The following is a 21,019-nucleotide window of genomic DNA, read 5'->3' as shown; positions in this document are numbered from 1 at the left end:
CTTATTAGTTCTCATGCACATTGAAATCCATGTCATTTTAATACATATGTTTCTGTGTGTAAATACATGTCAATGTTAAGCTCAGAGTTATTTGTGACAGAACCAGTATTGGGCATGTAAAAAGAAAAGAAAAGGTAATTACGAGTTATCGTTACAAATGACTTCTTCCAAAAGGATGTTAGTAACTCACTTACTGTCTTGTAAAGCTAATTAGTTACTCAGCAAAGTATTTTTCTATTATGTTCTGTCCATCATGTAAAAGGTGTTTATCATAGCTGAATGAAGGATAAAAAACACAATATGCATATATTACAACGGAATCTGTCTATAACTGCCGGCATTGGGGACCAAACCCTGACATTGGTGGGGCAGTCTCCATCGAACAGCCCGTACTAGGGCATCCGATGCCCCCATACTCCTAGAGTACCCCCCACAAGATACCCCGGGGTACAGGGTCAAACACCCTTGTCCAAGTCCACAAAACACATGTAGACTCATTGGGCGAACTCCCATGCACCATCGAGGACACTGCCATTGTTGAAGAGCTGGTCCACCCTTTCCACGGACAAGACGAAAACCACACCGCCCCTACTGAATCTGAGATTCGACCTCCCGATGGACCGTCCTCTCTAGCACCACTGAATAGACCTTATCACGGAAGCTGAGGAGTGAGTTAGCGAGTCCCTCGAGTCCCCCTTCTTAAAAAGAGGGACCACCACCTGAGACCCTGTCCCTGATATGTTAAACCCCACTGTTTCATGTCGTCTTGAGTTGAGGTCAGCAGTGCCCCATCTTCCCTATACGCAGTGTTAATCATGCACCGCTTGTACCTCCTGAGATGCCGGATGGCCGACAAGAATTTCTTTGAAGCTGTCCGTAAAGTCTTTCATGTCCTCGCCGAAACTCTTCCCATGCTTGAGTTTTTGCCTCAGCGACCAGTGTTCTGATTGGTCAGCTGCCTCCAGCGCACCACGGGCCAAAGGGCCCAATAAGACTACCGTATTTTCACGACTATAAGGCGCCATTAAAAGTCTAAAATTTTCTCCAAAATGGACAGGACGCCTTATGGTGCGGAGCGTCCTTTATATGCGCCGAGTTCCAAAATCTGACTGACAGCCGACACGCTGTTTATATAGAGAAAAGGCGGAAGTGACTGTGGCCAGGCATGCGGGAAAGAAGTCGGCCAATCAGGGAAGGGTGGGCGTGTATATATACATATATGGAGAGGGAGAGAGAGAGAGAGGGGACAGGCAAGGGTGGGCGTGTAAGTGGACGTCACGCTAAAGGGACGCCACAAGCAGGCACCAACACCTGTATAGTGTGTGGCAATGTGCATTGTTGCAAAACAACTCCGGTTTTGGTTTCTAAGAACCCCTGAAAATAAATTCGACAAAGAGACACGCCTACAAAGCTCAGTTCAAACTTAAAGCCACCGGTTATGCTTTTGGCATGCGTGCCCATCTCACAGCAGCGGTGAAAAAACAAGTCAAGCAAATGAACTCTGAGCTTGCCGTTATTCCCGGAGGCTTGACTAAAGAACTCCAACCGCTGGACATCGGCATCAACCGGGCGTTCAAAGTAAAGTTGCAAACGGCATGGGAACAATGGATGATCGGTGGCAAACACAACTTTACAAAGAGTGAGAGGCAGCGCTTGGCGAGTTACGCCACAATACGCAACAACGAGAGGGAACGCGGCGTTTTTGATGGATTACGGTACTTGCACAATTGTTCAATTCTTTCTACACACACACGCGCTGCCACCATGTTTCACTCTGTTCTTTACTTTCAAATGTGGGAAAGCTTCACACGAGAGAAATGTTGACTTTGCTGTTGCTACTCCTTCTTTCCGCTCGGCAATGCGTAGCAACTCACACTAGCATGTGATGCATTCAATGACAACTGAGATGTGCAGTCCTCTGCTTCTGATACAGAGGATGAGGACTTTGATGGATTTCTGGGTGATGATTGATCGAAAAACGTGAGAACATTGTACGATGGCTAAATAAAATACACCCGAACTCAGTTCTGCTTTTGTTGCCTTTTTAAAAACGTGTTTTTAGCTTGTATCTGTATGTCTTGGCATGCTACCGTATGCTTCAAGCTAACGTGTTAGCGTGCGCGCATGCATGCCGTATGTTTAAGCTGGCGTATGTTTTACCACTGTAAAACTGCGCCCATTGGTACAGTGCGGTCTGTATATGTGTAAAATACAGAAATGTCACCCATTAATGAGAGTGCGCCCAACCGTACGGTGCGTCGAATAGTCGTGAAAATACGGTACTTCAGCCTTACTGCCGGTGAAATCAAAAGTATCAAAATGAAATATTAAAAATATACACTATATTTACACATTTTACATTTAAATGCAAAAGTAAGATGCATTAATGTACTTTAATTATTCTCCGGTCTCATGGACATCTATGAAGAAGGTGGTTTGATTCGTGTAGTGCAAAGTTTGGTTGGTTCTTTATTTCAATCTTGAGATAATGTTGCTTGCCTGGTTGTTGCTTACTATTGATTTTTTTTCACCCATTAGATCCCAGCACTATCTGAAACTGCCTGTCCAGTTCAAGCCGAGCACTCCAGGCAGACACGCAGGCGTGCTGCTCATCCATTCAGAAACAAGTGGAAGTCTGGATGTGCAGCTGACTGGTGAAGCACTGCCTTGAATTTACCAGCTACCCCCCTCCTTCTCCACATCTTCAGAAGGGACTGTCTGGCTTTTCTTAGGTCGGTCCCGTCTGTCAGCACCCTCCTGAAAGCAAAGGTGAAGACTGCCTTGGGCCATTTATGGTGCGCAGCCTGGTAGTTAAGGCTCACTCGTGGTCATATTCACACAAACTATGCCAAGATTTGAGGCAAAGAGAAGCTGAGAACTAACTCTGACCTCTATTTCGCTCCATCCGCCCTGGCTGTCCAGCTGAGAAAACCGGTCTCTAAACAGTGCCTTATGTGCCAGGGGCTTTTTTGTTGTTGTTAGAGTACCAGTACATTTGTTTAAGCCTTTTGATTTTTCTCAGTCGGGACAAATGAAGTGTTATTTATCTTTCATCTGATATGCCAGAAATGTCTTGTCACGAGGTGCATTTTTGTTGCCACAGAGGCAGCACTAGTTGAAATATATTGAGGATATGTCTCACATGGGGATGGTCTCACAGGACTGCCTTTGTTCCCAGTATGGCATCATGCCTACAGCGATGTTCATTTTTGGAGAAGCCACACGTGTTTTAACCCTGCAGACATTAATCAATGTAAACTCATAAGGAAACAGCACGTTCAGGATATTTTCTCCCCTCATTCCCGCAGCCACATTTCAACAGGTCTGTAACCTTTTGGAGTTTTCTGCTTCTTTACTTTCTATGCAAATTGACTGGAAGGGTTCACATGATGCCAAACATCCAAAACCCCCTGTGCTTGTGGCCTTTGATACTGAATGTTGTTTACAAAGAAATATTTACGAGACTATTCCAAAAGGTCCGCATATATTTAATTCCTCCATAATGGTGGTTCAAGGTCGGCTCACTGTGACATTAGTTTGAGTAATGATTAATTACTAAAAGGTTTCCTCTATTGGGGTTAGACTCAGCAGCTCTTTTGGCCTGCTTAGTATGGTTACCATGGCGAAGTGGTATTCATTACTGTTCCACTCACAAACAAGCAGCACTCCGCTCTTTGGCGTAACTACACACAGTTTGATTGGGCTTTGTAGGTTGAAATGCATGGGTGCTTTTTGTCAACATGAGAATTTTCTGGTAAACATTTTAGATGCCTCACACCTTTGAGTGTAGGGCGTAGGTGACTTTCCTGTATGATGCATTTTAATTAGAAGTTTGTGCTGTTACTAACGTTTTCTGGTTAGGATTATCTGTTGATTCAGTTTGCACAATCTTTAAATGCAATGTGTAACATAGTGTCTTGACATATTTAAATAAAATGTTTTTTTTTTTTTTAACAAACCCCTTTGTGTCTTTATATTAAATTGAAGTTATCAGTGCGTTATGAATATCAATTAAGGTCTTTAATAGTCCATCCAGCCATGTTCTGATCCGCTTATCCTCACATGGGTCGCGAGGAGTGCTGAAGCCTATCCCAGCTCTCTTTGGGCAGTCGGTGGGGGACTCCCTAAACTGGTTGCCAGCCAATCGCTGGTATGTATGGTCGCAGGTCTGTAATAGTATGTATGGTTATTAACACGTCCACCTTGTAGTTTTGAGATCTGGTTGATCGTTGTTTGAGGATGATATCTCATCCGGCCTTCCTGTGTGGAGTTTCATCCAGCATGTTTTCCCCACTTTTTGCTGAAGTTTTGCTGGGTAATATGGCTTCTGTGCACACAACAAATGTTACATGGTACATACATTGAAGATGATGTGAAAGGATGTCATCATATGCACTGTGAGGCTGTGATTGTCTGGTGACAGGTCCAGTGTGTATGACGCTTCTTGTCCACTTAGCTAGAGAAGCTCCAGCTCATCCATGACCCATATGATCAGCACTGTAGAAAATTGATACAATCACAGTGACTAGTATGTGGTGAAATGCTGTAAATTATATTACAAGTATTTTATGTCTGTTGTTTCCTGAGGCACTCCTAATTGTCCCTAGGTGTGAGTGTGAGTGCGGATGGTTGTTCGTCTTTGTGTGACCTGCGATTGGCTGGCAACCGGTTCAGGGTGTCCACTGCCTACTGCCCGAAGACAGCTGGGATAGGCTCCAGCACCCCCGCGACCCGAGTGAGGATAAAGCGGATCGGAAAATGTATGAATGAATGTTTCCTGACGATGCCAAACTCATCACCTTTATTAAAGAATTTTATTGTCATACCAACACACACTTTCACGTGTTTGATGGTTTCTTTGGGCCATGTTAGTAATGAACAGGTACTCTATGCATTTTGGGCCACAGTAATCAAGATTAAGTTTAAGATATCCTTTGTTTGTCCCACACTGGGGAAAGAATCAATAAGAGTAATCAAGAAATACCCCAAACAACATTTGTAGTCGCTAGATCATTGGAAATGTATTTTATTTAGAAGTACAATTTGAGGCACTCAGAAACTCCAAAAGGACAAAACAAAAACTTTTACAAAAAAAAAAAAAAACACACACAACCTTTAAAAATATAGTAAAGTACAGTTTGACTGAATAGATGATCTTAAATGGATGAGTTTTAAGTCTGGATTTGAAAATGGAGAAGGAGTAAAAATAGTACATTTCCAGGAGGTTCAAAGGGTTTGCGTTGGAGTGATGATTTGAAGGTCAGACAGTTGTACCGTCAGGCCCGTCACTACGGCCATGCCATATGGAGCCGTGCACGCCCACCAAGGTACTTGTGGACCCCATCCCATTTGAGGCATGCATTTTTTTTTATCATTATTTGTACATTCCACCACATTGTGGTTGTGTGCGCCATGTCCAGTCTCTCATCATGAATAATAATTGTGAAATTGAGTTAAAATGACAATCCCATCAAAAGCAATGGTTTGGTTCTATTTCAATACAATGCAATACATGCTGATTTATATAGCGCTTTCACAACAGCGGCAGCTTAACAAGACAGTAAAGTAAATAGTACATAAAGTAAAATAACACATAACACAACACATAACATAAAACACGGACAGTCATGCAGTTCTAACCACTTTTCCATCACACGCTTTGTTGTTTGAAGCAGTTTGAGATGAAAGAGAGAATCAAAGTGTCCTTTCACCAGTGGATCAGAGACGTCATGCTCAAAATGTGCACACATGCTCAACATTTCAGTGAGTTCTTGCTTGATGATAGGGCCAATTGATTGAGGAATCTTCCCAAATAGCTTCACTTTGCCCCATGTGATTCGGCTGCACAGTTGACGTATAAGCAATTTTTAATGTTATCAGTGATCATAATTGCAGTTGTATATACAAGTATATTGAGCAAAGTAAGTGTAAGCTTATGTTAAATTATTATTTTCATTTTATATTTGAGCATTATATTCATTTGTGTTACAGTTACCTATGTTATATTCCGTTTAATCATTGTTTAAACAAGTTTATGTTGATATTATCCCACCTGTTAAGGAAACCAGGAAGTGTTTTGTGTTTCCGGGAAGGAGGAGTCTCGTTCGACCGTTCGGAGGTGTAGACGTTTTTTTTCTTTCTCTTTCTTAAATAAACTGCATTAAAGGATTCCATCTCTCCATCTGTCATTCGCAAAGAAGCGCCATCCACTGACAAGCAACGAACCCCTCAACTTACACAAGTATTGTCTGTAGGGTATTTTAATAATTGGGCATCATGCATTTTCAAATCAGCTCATCCTCACCAGATCGCAGGCGTATTGGTGCCGATCCCAGCAATCTTCGGGCAGTAGGCAGGGTGCCCCCTGAACTGGTTGCCAGCCAATCGCAGTGCACACATAGGCAAAGAAACATTCACGTTCGCAATAACACAGACACAATTTAGAGTGTTACATTAACCTGCCGTGCATGATTTTGGAATGTGGGAGGGAACCCGGAGAAAATCCACGCAGGGACGGGAAGAACAAGCAAAATCCACACAGGAGTGGCGGAGCCGCAATCGTACCTTGCACCTCTTCGCTGTGAAGCAGACGTGCTAACCAGTCGTCCACCGTGACGGAAAGTGGTTTCATGACAATATAGCCTTTAACAGTATATTCACTATTAAAAACGACATTGGATAGTCAGTGAATATAACATCCTCGTTAGTATAGTGGACAGTATCTCCGCCTGTCACGCGGAAGACCGGGGTTCGATTCCCCGACGGGGAGTATTCCTTTTTTTTCTTTCCTTTCCAGGACTGTGAACTATTTTTTTCATTTTCTACTTTAAAAATTGGACAACTCTTGGCTGTGACCTGTCAGCGAGTCCAGTCACATTTGCAGCACTGACGTAGAAATTTAAATTATAGAATATCGAGCATTGGTATTGGTATAGTACTACCATTGAAATGAATGGAATTGGGTCTGGACTGTTCAGCAGAAGTTTTCAAAGCATGGGAAATTCTTATTTTTGTTATTTACTGAAAAAGATGGACACTGGCACTACTTCAGGAAATTAATTATAGTTAGGGCTGTGTCAGAATTGATGCGCGTACAAAGGCTCTAACGTTCAATTTTGATTGTCATATATACTGTTTGTTGTGCATGAATACTTATTACAACTGTATTACTGCCCGTGTTTTTATAGATGCTGCGTTGTATTATTGTTATTTTATGTTAAATGTTGTGTAGAGCGCGTTGTGATAGCTGCAGCTGTTGAGAAAGTGCTATAAACATAAAGATGTGTTGAATTCTATTAATTTGTTCAATTTCACGACTTTGCAGAGATCAACACTCAACTGGAAATTCATAAGGATTTTTGTGTTAAGTGCGAGCGGGAGATGAATGACAGCAATTCGGCCTGTTTTTAAAAAACGGGTCAAACCAGCTCTTTAGACGGAGTCACGTATCCTGGCATTGACACCAATGTAAACGAATTCTGAAATTCAATCTCACCGAAAGAAAATAGCCAGTGCAGGGCAGTGTAGTGCAGTGCAGTAATGTACTGTTGAAGACCCCAACAGCGTGCAACACCGAAAAATGCCTGCAGGTGTCGTTCAATGTCAACTAGACAATGGCTGCCAGCGGCTTGCGACGTACAGTGAGGCAGCTGGAGCAGTATTTTGCTTCCCTGACTAGGAGCCACTGTCGTGTCGCTGAACTTGACATCCAGCATCACAAGGAGGCACGGTCACCTCAAACCGTGACGACCTTAATTACAGGTAAGGAAACTTTCTGCTGCGATTCGTTTGAGTGCATTACTCTGTAAAATGTCGGAGCTGTGCTGTCGTTACGCTGCTAACTGACGTGGCTAATTGCTAGACAGCTGCGTGGTATCGGATCTGACTTTGGGCCAGTGGAAGTTGCTGTGCAGAGTTTTACAAAGCGAGCACCGCCAGACGTCAGGGATGAGCTAGCAGGGCTACGTTAGCTGCAAGCATGCTACAGAGCTTTCTTGCGTCAACGCTGCGGGGCCACGCACCAATAGGCGTCCTCGTCCTCCTACTGCCCCCAAGAGTGGCGGCTGTCCCGCTGTCTGTGACCTCCGTAATGGGGCGAGCATTGAATGCCCTCAGGGGAGAGCTGGACAGATGTGCATGGCTGTACTGCTGACAAGCATTCATGGTTCTGCTACCCGCGAAGCTAGATCTGACGTCTTACTTTCACTTGCAAGCTTTGACACATTTTAGGCCAGGGACTGACCAACTTTTTTTAATGCACATAAGATGCAGTGCGACCTGGTGACGAAGTACTCCGGGTGCGAATCACAAACAGATGTATGTTTGTCGACTGCAATCGACCAGGCAACAGTTAGTCTCCCTGACAGAAATTTGGATCGATCAAATGATAACAACGCAGAGGTTTATCACTTTACATCATAAGGTCCAAATATACATGTTATAAATGCAAAATAAGTAATTACATTTAAATCAATATGGAACGTGGACGTGGTGGCCAAGGCCATTCTGTCACTCTTGGGCCACCCCCACGCCTTGTGGCAAATGTTGACGTCTGTTATTTCACTGCCATTTTCACATGGATGCAGTATTCTAAGACCCCTTGATACTCTACCATAAATCACTGGTATATTCATTCCTTAAATATGCAGTTAATATAGTTCATCTGAATGTGAACTCGAAAAGAATCTGTTTTAAGTAAAGAACATTTTTATTCCTAATGGTCAATATAAATCCAAATATTTACTTTCACACCACCACAAGCAAACACCAATGCCAAAAAGTCATTGTTTATAACATCATCCACAGTTATGGTTTCAGGAAATAAATTACACACTTATACCAATCTTGCACACACACTCATAATAAAAGCAATTAAAACGCAACATTTGGAATTGTGAGGAATTAAGAGCTTTTCATGTCATTGTTCTTTTTAGATATAATATCAATGAGCCAGGGATTGCTGGGTGTAAAATGTGTGTGTGTGTGTGTATATGTATATATACAGTATATATATATTTTTAAACAGTATTACTGTTCCACCTAATGTTAAGCTTAATGGCATCGAGGAAAAAGTGACGCTAATTATCAAACCCGAATTAGGTCTGATGTAGGAAGGAGGTAACACCAATATTGGGCTCTGAACTGACCTGGTACGTCATAGCACATTGTAGCGGTGTACAGATAGATATCATGCAAATGTAGAGTATAGAGAACAAGAATATTGAGATAGCTGTCCAGTCATCGGAATTGAGGTAGCCTGTTCTTTTAATTGTATGATTTGTGAAATCCCCCATATTGTGATCTTTTAATCTGTTCTTCAGCATAATCTAATTGCCATTTGGTTTATTAGTAAGTGAAGTTTGTTGACTGTGTTGCAAAACTATGATATACACACACACACACACCTACTGCCATACATTTGGTGTGCCTTTGAGGGGCGTGGCCAAATGGGTGACGTCTAGAGCTGCAGCCAATCCTCTTGGCTGTCTACCACATGGTTAGTTAACTGTTGGCGTTTGCTGCATGCTCCTTGTCAATGTTTTAATTTTGTATTTGTGCATTTGACATTTGTCCGGATTCATAAATGTCTGAAAGTGGACCGTTGACTCCCCCCCCTCCCCGCTTCCCTTGAGCAGTGGTGTATCTGAAGCTTGCTGGAACTTCAAATTGTCTGGTTTGGTCGATTGAGTTTGAGTCTGATGAAGCTAGTGCTAATACAGCTCACAGTCGAACAATCTAAAAATATTTATTGGTGAAAAGATCATTAGGTGGTGAAGTTAGAGAGTGGACTGTGTTATTTGTGATCCAATCGTGTGTTCCTGTCCAGGAGTCTGTGTGTATGCGTCACATGGCTCATTGTGCAAAAGCCTCACAAAATGTCTGTTTTTCATATTTGTTGTTCATACAGTATGTGTGTGCGTTCACCCTCTACCAATTAGCAACTTCTCACCTCCTGAGGCGGTAAGTGTGAGATTCGAAAGGGCTTGTCGACCTTCACCTGAACTCGCTCAGACACATTCGAACACACCACTCAACACCACTGTTCCTCCACTCAAACACATATAGACCCTGATCTGAAGCCAGTTTCGGATAATGCCGCCTTGTCTGTCTCAGAGCCCATGTGACACTCAAATGGGACTGTATTGTGTTGCTGCAGAGAAGGCGCGAGACAGGCAAAGACAAGTGCCAGCCTGCGCCAAAGTGTGTGCCTTTGTCTCGCTGATGTACAGACGCACTCTGTCTCGTTAGTTTTCAGACACCTCTAGCAATTTTTAGTTTGTATTTTTTTTAGGTTAAAATTACTAAAAGAACATTATCACATAAACTATATTATTGTACATGATTATTAAGAATTAAAACAATACACTCATTTTTTTTCAATGATGTCACTGATGTGGTCCAGTGGTTAGCACGTCGACCTCACAGTGCAGAGGTCATGGGTTCGATCCTGGCTCCGGCCTTCCTGGAGTTTGCATGTTCTCCCCGTGCCTGTGTGGTTTTTCTCCAGGTACTCTGGTTTTCTCCCACATTTCAAAAACATGCATAGCAGGGTGATTGAACGCTCAAAATTGTCCCTTGAGTATGAGCGTGGATGGTTGTTCGTTTCTGTGTGCCCTGCGATTGGCAACTGGTTGGCTGAGCTAGGCTCCAGCACACCCCGTAACCCTTGTGAGGATAAAGCGGATCCGAAAATGGATGGATGTCACTGATGGTGGCGCGATTCAGTCACCACAGAGGTAAACTAGGTTGATTTTCGATCAGTGTTAGTGTCATTGAGGTCGAAAATTAGGGCTCTCACTTTTGAATATTTTTAGAATCGATTATCCCATCGAATAATCTGATCACATTTTATTTTGCATTAAAGTGCATTACGACACCATTTTCCTCCTCTTATTGTTGATTAACCTACTATTCTTTATATGGAATGCTTTTGTGATTAAAAACAAACAAACTGCTAAACGGCAATTAAGCAATATCATCCAAGAGGGACTGATACTATACTGTACTCGCCAATCTTTTTGCAACTGTTTCAGTTGCTTGTTCAATTGTTGAACAAACACAATCACATCTTGGGACAATTTCAAGTCTTCGCCTAACCTGCATGTTTTTGGGAATGTGCAAGGAAACCAGAATACTCGGGGGGGGGGGGGGGGGGGGGGTGCAAATTCCACACAGGAAGGCTGGAATTGAACCCTGCACTCTTGCACTTGAGGCAGACGTGCTAATCAATCTCCCACCATGCCACCCCAAACAGGATAAGTGTTATTGAAAATTAACGGATGGAAGGTTTTGTAATACGACCAAATATGTCCCAGGGGCCCACGTGTTTCATTTCACATTTCGTATTTTCATCATTCTACATAAAAGATGCCCTTGACAATGACTCAACTTTGATGAGAGATTTGCCTCAAGTGCTGTTACTATGGGGGAAAAAAACAAGCTGCCTAATTATCTGTGTTCGTCTTTATACCATATATTGGAGTTTGCATGTTTTCCCCTGCGCTAGCGGCCCGGCTTTCGCTATCATTCCATGTTTCTTAGGATATCTGAACCCTAAATTGTCTGTGAGTGTGAAAATTATTTGTCTGTATATGCCGTGTGATTTAAATTTAGGCTTTACCCTGTCTACCAATTCAGTCAGGGCAACAGCTGAACCATGGCCCTTGTGAGAAGAAGTTGTGCAAAAAATGGCTGGCTGGATGTTTGTCGTGAGGCTGCATTTGTTTCGTTTTTTGCCAATGAGTCACTTGCCTGCATTGTATCATCTTTGAGTAGCCATTGGAGGGGCACTCCAGTGCATTTTCGAACCTAAATCCCATGTAAGATATCTGATCCTCGAAAATGAACGTTCATAAAAGCTATGTCAATTTTCCATGATAAATGTGTTCATGAACCATTTGTTGAGGCAGATGCTTCATTTGCATGTCAAAGAAATGAATGAATTTGATTCAAAGAGAGGACATGACTGGTGTTCTTTAAGGAGTAGTTATTACATGTGTTTGCCCCTCATTTATCTTGTCTCTTTGGAAGACTTGATTGCAAATCTGTGAAGGCCACACACTGTCCAAAAACTGAAGTTCAGCGATCATAGAATTTGCAGCGCATTTCAAAGCTCTCCATGGAATTGAACACGGTCTAAATAAGGGCGTGATGCAAAATATTACATTTACATGTCGTTTTCAACCCGGCAGCGAGATGTTGAGGACAGACGGCACACTGCAGGGCGTGATACCCAATACGGATTTGTATTTATTCATATGTTTATTTTGGGGGGTCAAATCCGCTCTTGTTATGTCCGTGTCCAAATTACAAAAACGAATGCGTCCTCTAATGTTAACTGAACACGTCGGTGACGTGACACGCATGTGCACACAGCGCCACAGGGGAGCGATGTGAGAAATGGTGGTATTATGGGGAAATGACGCAACACTTTTCTTTCTGTTCATTTCATCAAGACGTCCAGTAGAGATGACATCGCATCATTGCCGCATAATAAATTGAATTTCATTTATTATCATACTGTATGCAGTATGTTAACAATTTCCAGGTCAAGGAGCTGTATTCGCAATTAAAATTATTTTTATTATTATTAAACTTGTTCTGCTTCAAAACCATCATTTGGTGAAATGTTTTGTACTTTAGAAATACAGTACCGGCAATGAAAATAAAAGCTATTATTAAATATGCCCTGGAGGAGCGAAGAATGATTATTTTATAACCAAAATGTTCCACTGTGTTTTACTTTTGCAGACAATTTCCTAAAAGAATGATTTCTTAATTAGCAAATTAAGTAAGCCAACTTTCAAGACGCTGAATCAATGTTTGACCTCCGTGGAATCGACACGTCTTCTCTGCAAATCGCCAGGGGACTACTTCGTGTTTCCATTGCTTCCTTTGAAGCACAAAAACGAAGCCGAAGTAAAAAACTAAAATAAAAAATGCAGTGAAATTCCTGGATTGGAGAATATGAAAAAAAATGTATATTGATGTTTTAACTCCGGTAATATGAAGATGGTTACTTGTGCTCTCTTAAATGTATATTTACAATCCCCAAATACAGAAGAAGAAATTGCGTTTGTGTATGCACACACAAACAAAGGTAGCAGACCATTAAATTGCACATTAATAGGACAATGCGTTGACCGAAACGGCTTTCAAAATTAGACCTACGGCAGTGAGCTTGAAAAAAGCCAAACGCTTGCTTCAAGGAGTTGCCACTTCCAGTTAAAGTTTTCTGGCCAACTAAACATAAAACAGAATTACACGTGTATTTAAAACAATCACATAACTATGTCCCCATAAACAATGAAACATGACTAGCATCCAGTAATTATGTTTTACCTCTTTAAGCAATTTATCCTTGAACACAAATGAAAGACGCAGCGACATGATGGGTTTTCCCCCCGTCTTTGTCTTGGCTAGAGCACCTGTTTACCGAAACACTGGAAAAAATACATCCTGATGAAACTTGCTGATTTATTGTGTCTTGCTGGACTTATTCTCGACTCATCTGTGATAATTCAATGAAACAATGTAGACTGCCAATATAAACCACAAGATTTAATGCACACGACTGACACACAAGGTACCCTTTATGGCTCTCTCACTAGCGTGTGTGTATGTATGTATGTGTGCGGGTGCTTGTGTGCGTGTGTGTGTACCAAATCATTTGCTGAAAACGGGGGTGCTCTCTGGCTTTGCCCTGTGCATTATTGATGCAGTCTGTGACTGTGCGCTGTGCAGACCATACTTTAATACGTCAAAAATAAGGTCCCGTGAACTCCTGTTGAACTTGCAGGGACTTTAACCAGTCACAGCAAAGGAGGGCGCTGTCTCTCTTTGGCCTTACATGGCAGTTTTCTTCTACCTGTAGCAGAGAGGTGGCCCAATTCGTGTGACGTGACGTTGCATTTTAATGAGACCGGGTCCCAGGGTGAGACTTGGATGATTAAAATTGGCTTATGAGCTGTAAATGGTTTAATACTGTCTGCCTTAACAAGATTGGTCACACAAGAACCACACCTTTGACCTGCCACTGACACAAGCAGGTTGTGAACCTGGGTATGAACGTAACACCATGCATCCAACAAACCATTTTCTATATATCGTAACATGAATTGCCACGCAGTCACAGCCTGGACACATACTGGAGAGAGGGGCAACACATGCCCGACTCGATGGTGCTGTCTCTCCCTACAATAAAAATGTAAAGCTACAAAATAATCCACAGATTTAATCAATTTTATGGTGTTTCTGCAACGGTAATGGAATACACTTAGTTTTTTCCCCATCCTGAAAATGTAACGCTCGTTACTCCCCGAGCCTGTGCATGCATGACGTGCACACTCTATGATATCGCAAATAAAAATGTAAGTTAACACATCACATGTTCCCTGTCTTGGTTCATTCCTGTGTGTCATATTTGTTGCTCTCAAATGGAGTTTGGTTTCTCCTTTTGAACTGGGACTGGGAACTGGGAGTCGTGGCTTGGAATTGAAGTGGATTTACATGGGACAGGAGATGTGAGCCAATTTCTTTTTCGTCCATGCACGCTAAAGCTTCATGTTTGCTTCCAAAACTCAGCTTGTAGCAGACGTGTGCACATTTTCAGCATGACGTCTCTAATCCACTGGTGAAAGGACACTTTGATCCTCTCCTCTTTCATCTATATCTGCTTCAGAGAACAAAGTGTATGCAGAAAGTGGTGAAGATTGCACGACTGTCTGTGTCCTATGTGTTGTGTTGTGTTATTTTTGTTATTTTGACTTCAAAAATGGCGCCGCGTAAGTAGCTGCCTTTCCAGCAGCTCCTATATTTTGTTGTTCTACTTCTTCCTTTCATAACTTTGCTGCTGTGAATCTGGAATTTCTCCATTGCGAGACCAATAAAGGTTTTCTTATCTTTTTCTTATCTTTTCTTGGATTCCGATACATATGGTGTTTAACTCTGAGAATTGATGATTATTATTTATTATATTATTATTTAAATATATAATGGACCACCAAAATTGTCCCTGACACATCAGACTTTGATTTTTAACATCCTTGGGGGTGCTGCATATGCACTTTCCATACATATTGCATCAGCCTTAGTGATGAAAATGTACATTTTGTTTCAGTTCAACCACAAAAGGCAAAGTAAAGTTCCGGATTTTATTTATTTATATTTGTGTCTTTTTTTTTTTTTTTTTTTTGCTGAAGAGCTACGAACTGGAACCGCATGGCGTTTATTCGGCACCGTGAATTAAAATTCAGTCAACTCTGCTGCCCTTCACCACGGCACACACAATGCACACACACCCTGGTCATTTCCATATCACCGCAACCACTCATCACTGCTGGCATTACGAGTAGCATACATACATCAGTGGCATACAACACACTGTCATGTGTGAAATGGGCTGAGTTTGATCCCTGCCCTGAGAGAGGAGCGAGGAGAGACAAGTGTTTTAAATGTAGCCCTTTGAAGGGCCGGGGGAGGAGTAGAAGGAGAAGAAGAAAAAGATTGTAGAAGAACCATGAGGAGGTTAGCAAGAGGATGGAATGACAGGGTTGGTGAAAATTGCATTGACGAGTTTCTCTGCGGAATAAATGAAAGTGAAGAATGAGAGTGGGCAGCACCGGGGAGATGAAAGTAATATGTGATTTTGAAGAGTAGGACGGGGAAGCCAGCGGGTTGGGGAGGCAATCTGAGAGTTCGGTAAAATACGCCTTTTCAATAGCAATTGAAATATAGACCAATCGGACAAGTCCAGTATTTTAAAAGATTTTTATTTACACTTTAAGACTAATTATCCAACTTCCAAATGATTTTCACTGGGGATGTCCCAATCACAGTTTTTCGCACCTGAGACCAAGTCACCTAATTTTGAGTCATATTCCCGGTCCGATATGTCAGCAATGTATTAAGGAGAAAAAAGAACCACACCCATATATTTTTTTGTGGGGTTAGGGGGGCACAACTATGCCCCCATGAAATCTCTTATATGGCTAGCAAAGCAGTGGTTTTATCCAAGTTCAGGGTTAGGCACAATGATCTGACACATTTTTAGGTTAATTAAAGGCAAATAAAGTAAAGGAATAGAAACATGTTTTTATTTTTGAAAAATACATATAATGCCATTGTGTTTCATTCATTCATTCATTCATCTTCCGTACCGCTTGATCCTCACTAGGGTCGCGGGGGGTGCTGGAGCCTATCTCAGCTGTCTCCGGGCAGTAGGCGGGGGACACCCTGAATCGGTTGCCAGCCAATCGCAGGGCACACAGAGACGAACAACCATCCACGCTCACACTCACACCTAGGGACAATTTAGAGTGTTCAATCAGCCTGTCATGCATATTTTTGGAATGTGGGAGGAAACCGGAGCACCCGGAGAAAACCCACGCAGGCCCGGGGAGAACATGCAAACTCCACACAGGGAGGCCGGAGCTGGAATCGAACCCGGTACCTCTGCACTGTGAAGCCGACGTGCTAACCACTGGACTACCGGGTTGTGTTTCATTATGTTTTAAAAATTAAGTGGAGTTCTGGCGGTGCGAGGTCGGCCGGTTGATTTTCGTTTCAATGCAGATCCAGTAGCTCTGAAGTTGGTAACCCATAAAAAGATGGTGTTTCGAGCTGGTACGGGATCTTGTCTATCAAGATTGAAACGCTTGTTTTGTTGCAGTTACAGATTCGTTGGTTTTGATAAATGTTTCCACAATAAAAGCGCAATGCTCACCAGTCCAATTTATGGCAACAACTGAAAAAGAAACGAAAAAACAATGGCATTATAAAGAAACAAAGCGAAATGGCATTATACGTACTTTTCAAAAATAAAAACGTTTTTGTTTCTTTATTTGACTTTTATTTAATCTACAAATGTGTTAGATCATTTAGCCTGACCCTGTATAACATTTAACCTTTTTTAATATGTTTGAAAGTGGCCCACATCTTTAGCGTTAGTGGGTCAAATTTGATTGAACTCAGCCTGAAACTACTGAAAACACTTGCATTATCCGATATTATTTGTCCACCACATGGCTAACGGAAGAGGTTGTGGACAGAACAGCTCAAACGTTGACTTGATGTCTTAGGCATGCGAAACAGCATATCTAGTAGGCCATGGAGTCATTTTGAGGATGTTCTCCCTCGGTGCTCCGCACTGGGCCTCAAGAGGTCCTGGTGACCATAAAACGTCACCTTTCCTTGACTTGAAGACCTCACCTTCAGCATCTGTGACATCTGGGACCTCCTCATGACATGTATAGTCTTGTTCAGGTTCATACTAAACCTCATCCTTCGATACATCCTTCACACAATTTCCAGTATTGCCTTCAATTGATCTGTATGTGGCGGCCTGGTAGTCTAGTGGTTAGGACTTCACAGTGCACAGGTACCGGGTGCAATTCCAGCTCCGGCCTCCCTGTGTGGAGTTTGCATGTTCTCTCCGGGCCTGCGTGGGTTTTCTCCGGGTACTCCGGTTTCCTCCCACATTCCAAAAACATGCATAGCAGGCTGATTGATCACTCTAAATTGTTCCTAGGTGTGAGTGTGGGCGTGCATGGTTGTTCGTCTCTGTGTGCCCTGCGATTGGCTGGCTACCAATTCGGGGTGTCCACCGCTAGCTGGCATAAGCTTCAGCACCCCCGCGACCCTAGTGAGGATGAAGCGGTTCGGAAGATGAATGAATGAATGAATGATCTATATGTTTTGGGGGAAAAAAGGGCGGAAGTTGTGAAGTGGACGTGGCAACCACGACTCTGCTGAGAATTATTTATTTGAAAAGTCAAATTTTGGTTCTTGTATTGGAACCTCATTAAATTGCAAGGGGTATACATCATGTTCCATCCATCCTTCCATTATTTGATCCACAAATCCTCACCTCGGGTGTGCTGAAGCCTATCCCAGCTGTGTTTGAGCGGTAGGCAGGGTAAACCCTGAACTGGTGTCTACTTGTACCGAATGTTATCGCTGTTAAATATAATATATGCATGAAAATTTGGACATGTGTTTGCATAAACGAGGAGACAAAACAAGGTGGGTGCGGATAGAGGTCATGCGGGCATGCAAGCGGAAAATCAAATCAAGTAAAAATTCAATAGAGGTGATGTACATGAAGGAGTGAGGGAAGCACTGCGCAACACTGCTGTCGCAACTTTGACTGACAGCAATAACCTGAAGACTGATTGGCGCCATTTCTGTCTGCTGGCTGTGTAAGTGGTTTACTTTCAGGGAGCAGCAGTGTCCCTGGAATCCCCACTACTGGTGTGTCTGTCTCTCTCAGCAATGCAGCTTTATGATGGTTTAGACTGCAGACTTTCACATCGGCATCCGTTAGTGATTCTGTTCTGTGATGTACAGGATGCTGCAGGTGTTTATTGTCGTGTAAAATCCTGTTTTATTACTTACCAACTGTAAGGGTCTTCTTCATTTCCCCCTCAGTATAACTTTACCAAAGTGTAGTGAATGAACGGCATTGTTGTGTACACTGCCAAGAATGTTCGCTGATGAGGTGAAACACCTTTTATCACTGCAGTCTCATGCTTCGAGCCGCAAATAACCCATGAAGGACAAATACGTCTTCCCATCTTGGACTGCTACGCATATTCATAGGTTGAGGTAAAATGAACTGTAGGACTCAAAGCTGATAAAGAGGTCATAATGAGTCTGTCCAAGTGTCCTTGCCTTTCAAAAAGGTCAAATACGATAAGATTCTGAGGGAAAGACCTGTGTGTATGTCTGAGACGGCAGTGTCCGCATTTACAGCATTCAGCCTTACAAAGAAGTAATATTTGTTGGCTGTGCTGCAATGCAGCATAGTTTTGTTCTCTCTGCTCCCTCTCTCCCTCTTTTGTCTTCCCCGCCGTGTCGCTCACCTTTATCTCCCTCCCATTACTGCTTTGGTTTTCTTGCTTCAGGGGTTTCGGTTGTAGAAATGATGAGCGCATTAAATGTAACCAGTTCTATTACGGTGTTTCTACAAACTGGGATGTTGTGTCCATGTCTTGAAAACTGCAGAGATAAGCATGTGTGAAAAATGTGAACGCCGACTTCCGCCTGTGAGAAATGTGTTGGTCCACTTCTTATGCGGGGCTTTGGGCGACCTTCACAATTACCGGTACATGGCATCAAAACAGTTAGAAGAATATGACATAAAACAATTAACATTACATACTTAAGTCCATTGTCTGTGAGCCTATATGGCCAAGTGACGAAACCTGAGAGGTTTCTGAAAACTTAGTACCGGTACTCATGTCACTCGTTGGTGAGGCCTCGTCTTCCAGATTGGAGGAGGAACACTTGACGCTCATTAGACTGAGTAAAGTCAGATTGGCGACTCACCAGGGCATATATATTAGTTTATTTGAAAGGGGACATTTTCAATTTCATAGAACACATTCTGTTCTGGTATAAATAAATCCAGAACTAGCCAAGAGGCTATTTTTCATCTTTAGTCCCCTGGCCATGATGTAAGAAAAGCATTAAAGTACAATTACAGTATATTGAATACATACAAATAGTAAGCTCTTCACATGTTACAATATACGTTATATTAACAATAGTTAAGAGACTCACAATTAAATATAAATACACAAAGACAATGACAGCACAGGTTTATGTTTTAGTGTGGGCAGGTGTAGTTATTTACGGAACATCTGCTCAAATTTTTGGCGAAGGCCTTGGTGGATGCTTGCCTTTTATCCTCCTCTGGTATTCTGTTCCATTTCTTAGCACCTTTTACTGACCACATTGACAAAAGCACTCTGGCAGAGGGATTGCACAGCCACCTCTAAAAAAAGGCACCAATGAGGCGCTCACCGCTGTCTCTCTGGCCGATGAATTCAGCGCTCTCACAATTTCAAGCACAAACGGGCTTTAATATGAGTCATAATTCAAGCAGAGTGTAAAGAAAAATCCCGTAAATAGGTTTGAGTCATCACTCGAGATGCCTACACCTGCTTGTACCAAAATACGTTAACGAACCCAATTGGGCAGGGGGCCCATGTGACATCACTGAAAATACAACTATGATTGGCCAAGTGGTCCATGTGACAGACACCCATCTGTGCTTAAAAGTACTGCAAAGATGCACTCATGATATGGAATCTTCATTGGCTAATTAATATTATCCGTTTTCAACAGTATGAACCAAAAAATGAATGGAAAATGGATAGATGGATGGATTGCTGTGGCTTCAATTTCAGAGAAACAGCAGTTGGGTTCGAATTCACGTGACACCCCATTTTAACAACGCATCACTGTTGGAAATGAGACGAAACGGGATCTTTTATATCTGAGTGGTGTTCATGAAACATTGTCCCACAGCTTTTAATGCTGCCCGGTTTGCAGTGTAACAAAGACTGAGGGATTTAACAAAGATACAATAGTCCAGCTAGCCTGTGTAAACCTTGCCCCCCCAAGCCTGAAGGTGTCGGCAATCGGTTGAATGTCGGTGAACGCCATTGGCCAGGTCTGTCTTGCACTGTTGGCGCAAGTGAGCCATCGGTGAACACTTTTCACCTCATTCAACATGTAGCCGTTCGTGACTGTTGATCACTCTGATTGGCTGTTAGCTAGCAAATAAGTGCTGATTACAAGAAATAGATGTGACGAAACCAAACAAGCAACAACGAACAGGACACGCGGGTTTTGTTCATTTTGCACCTTGAATACATTTCATTTCACGTTTAAGAACAAAATGGCCACCTGGACAGAAGAAAGATTTTCTTTTTTTAACACCTGATCTTAGCAGAGAGCCACCAAAGATGACAAGAGCTGATGTTTAGGTTTTGTTCTTGTTTGCGTATACAGTATACTATTCAGGAGAAGCCTCCTTGTACAAAAATGCTACGTCGACAGTGTAATCAATGGAAATGGAATTACTTTAAATGCTTTCACAGAAACTAAGCATAATTGTTGTTATATTACTGGCTCATTCTGTCCAAATCTATCTAACGTTAGCCGACTGGCTAGCCTGTTGTAGCCATCCTTTTGCAACTAGAGGTGCAAGTTTATATTTGTTCCAGACATGATT

The 21,019-nt window shown here is 42.4% G+C and overlaps 2 protein-coding genes and 1 non-coding gene across 5 annotated transcripts in view; all 3 read left to right on the top strand.

Moving 5' to 3' along the window:
• The window catches only part of cep192 (centrosomal protein 192), a 45,920-nt gene extending 41,971 nt beyond the window's left edge, over nucleotides 1-3,949 (top strand). The window contains exon 53 of the mRNA XM_052065613.1: nucleotides 2,539-3,949. Within this exon, the coding sequence (XP_051921573.1) occupies nucleotides 2,539-2,671 (133 nt within the window). The 3' untranslated portion in view covers nucleotides 2,672-3,949. The remainder of the gene's footprint in view (nucleotides 1-2,538) is intronic.
• Nucleotides 3,950-6,697: 2,748 nt separating this feature from the next.
• Nucleotides 6,698-6,769, top strand: trnad-guc (transfer RNA aspartic acid (anticodon GUC)). Its single transcript has one exon. It is a non-coding gene; the product is annotated as a tRNA-Asp (tRNA).
• Nucleotides 6,770-7,315: 546 nt separating this feature from the next.
• The window catches only part of ldlrad4b (low density lipoprotein receptor class A domain containing 4b), a 180,506-nt gene continuing 166,802 nt past the window's right edge, over nucleotides 7,316-21,019 (top strand). Inside the window, exon 1 of one of the 3 annotated variants that reach the window (XM_052065600.1) lies at nucleotides 7,316-7,761. The gene's annotated coding sequence lies outside the window, so the exon portion shown is untranslated. The remainder of the gene's footprint in view (nucleotides 7,762-21,019) is intronic. The other 2 variants (XM_052065598.1, XM_052065602.1) reach the window with 2 other exon arrangements.

The sequence above is a fragment of the Hippocampus zosterae genome, chromosome 5, assembly GCF_025434085.1.
Source record: "Hippocampus zosterae strain Florida chromosome 5, ASM2543408v3, whole genome shotgun sequence".
Taxonomy (NCBI): domain Eukaryota; kingdom Metazoa; phylum Chordata; class Actinopteri; order Syngnathiformes; family Syngnathidae; genus Hippocampus; species Hippocampus zosterae.
This window is presented reverse-complemented; position numbering and strand designations above follow the sequence as displayed.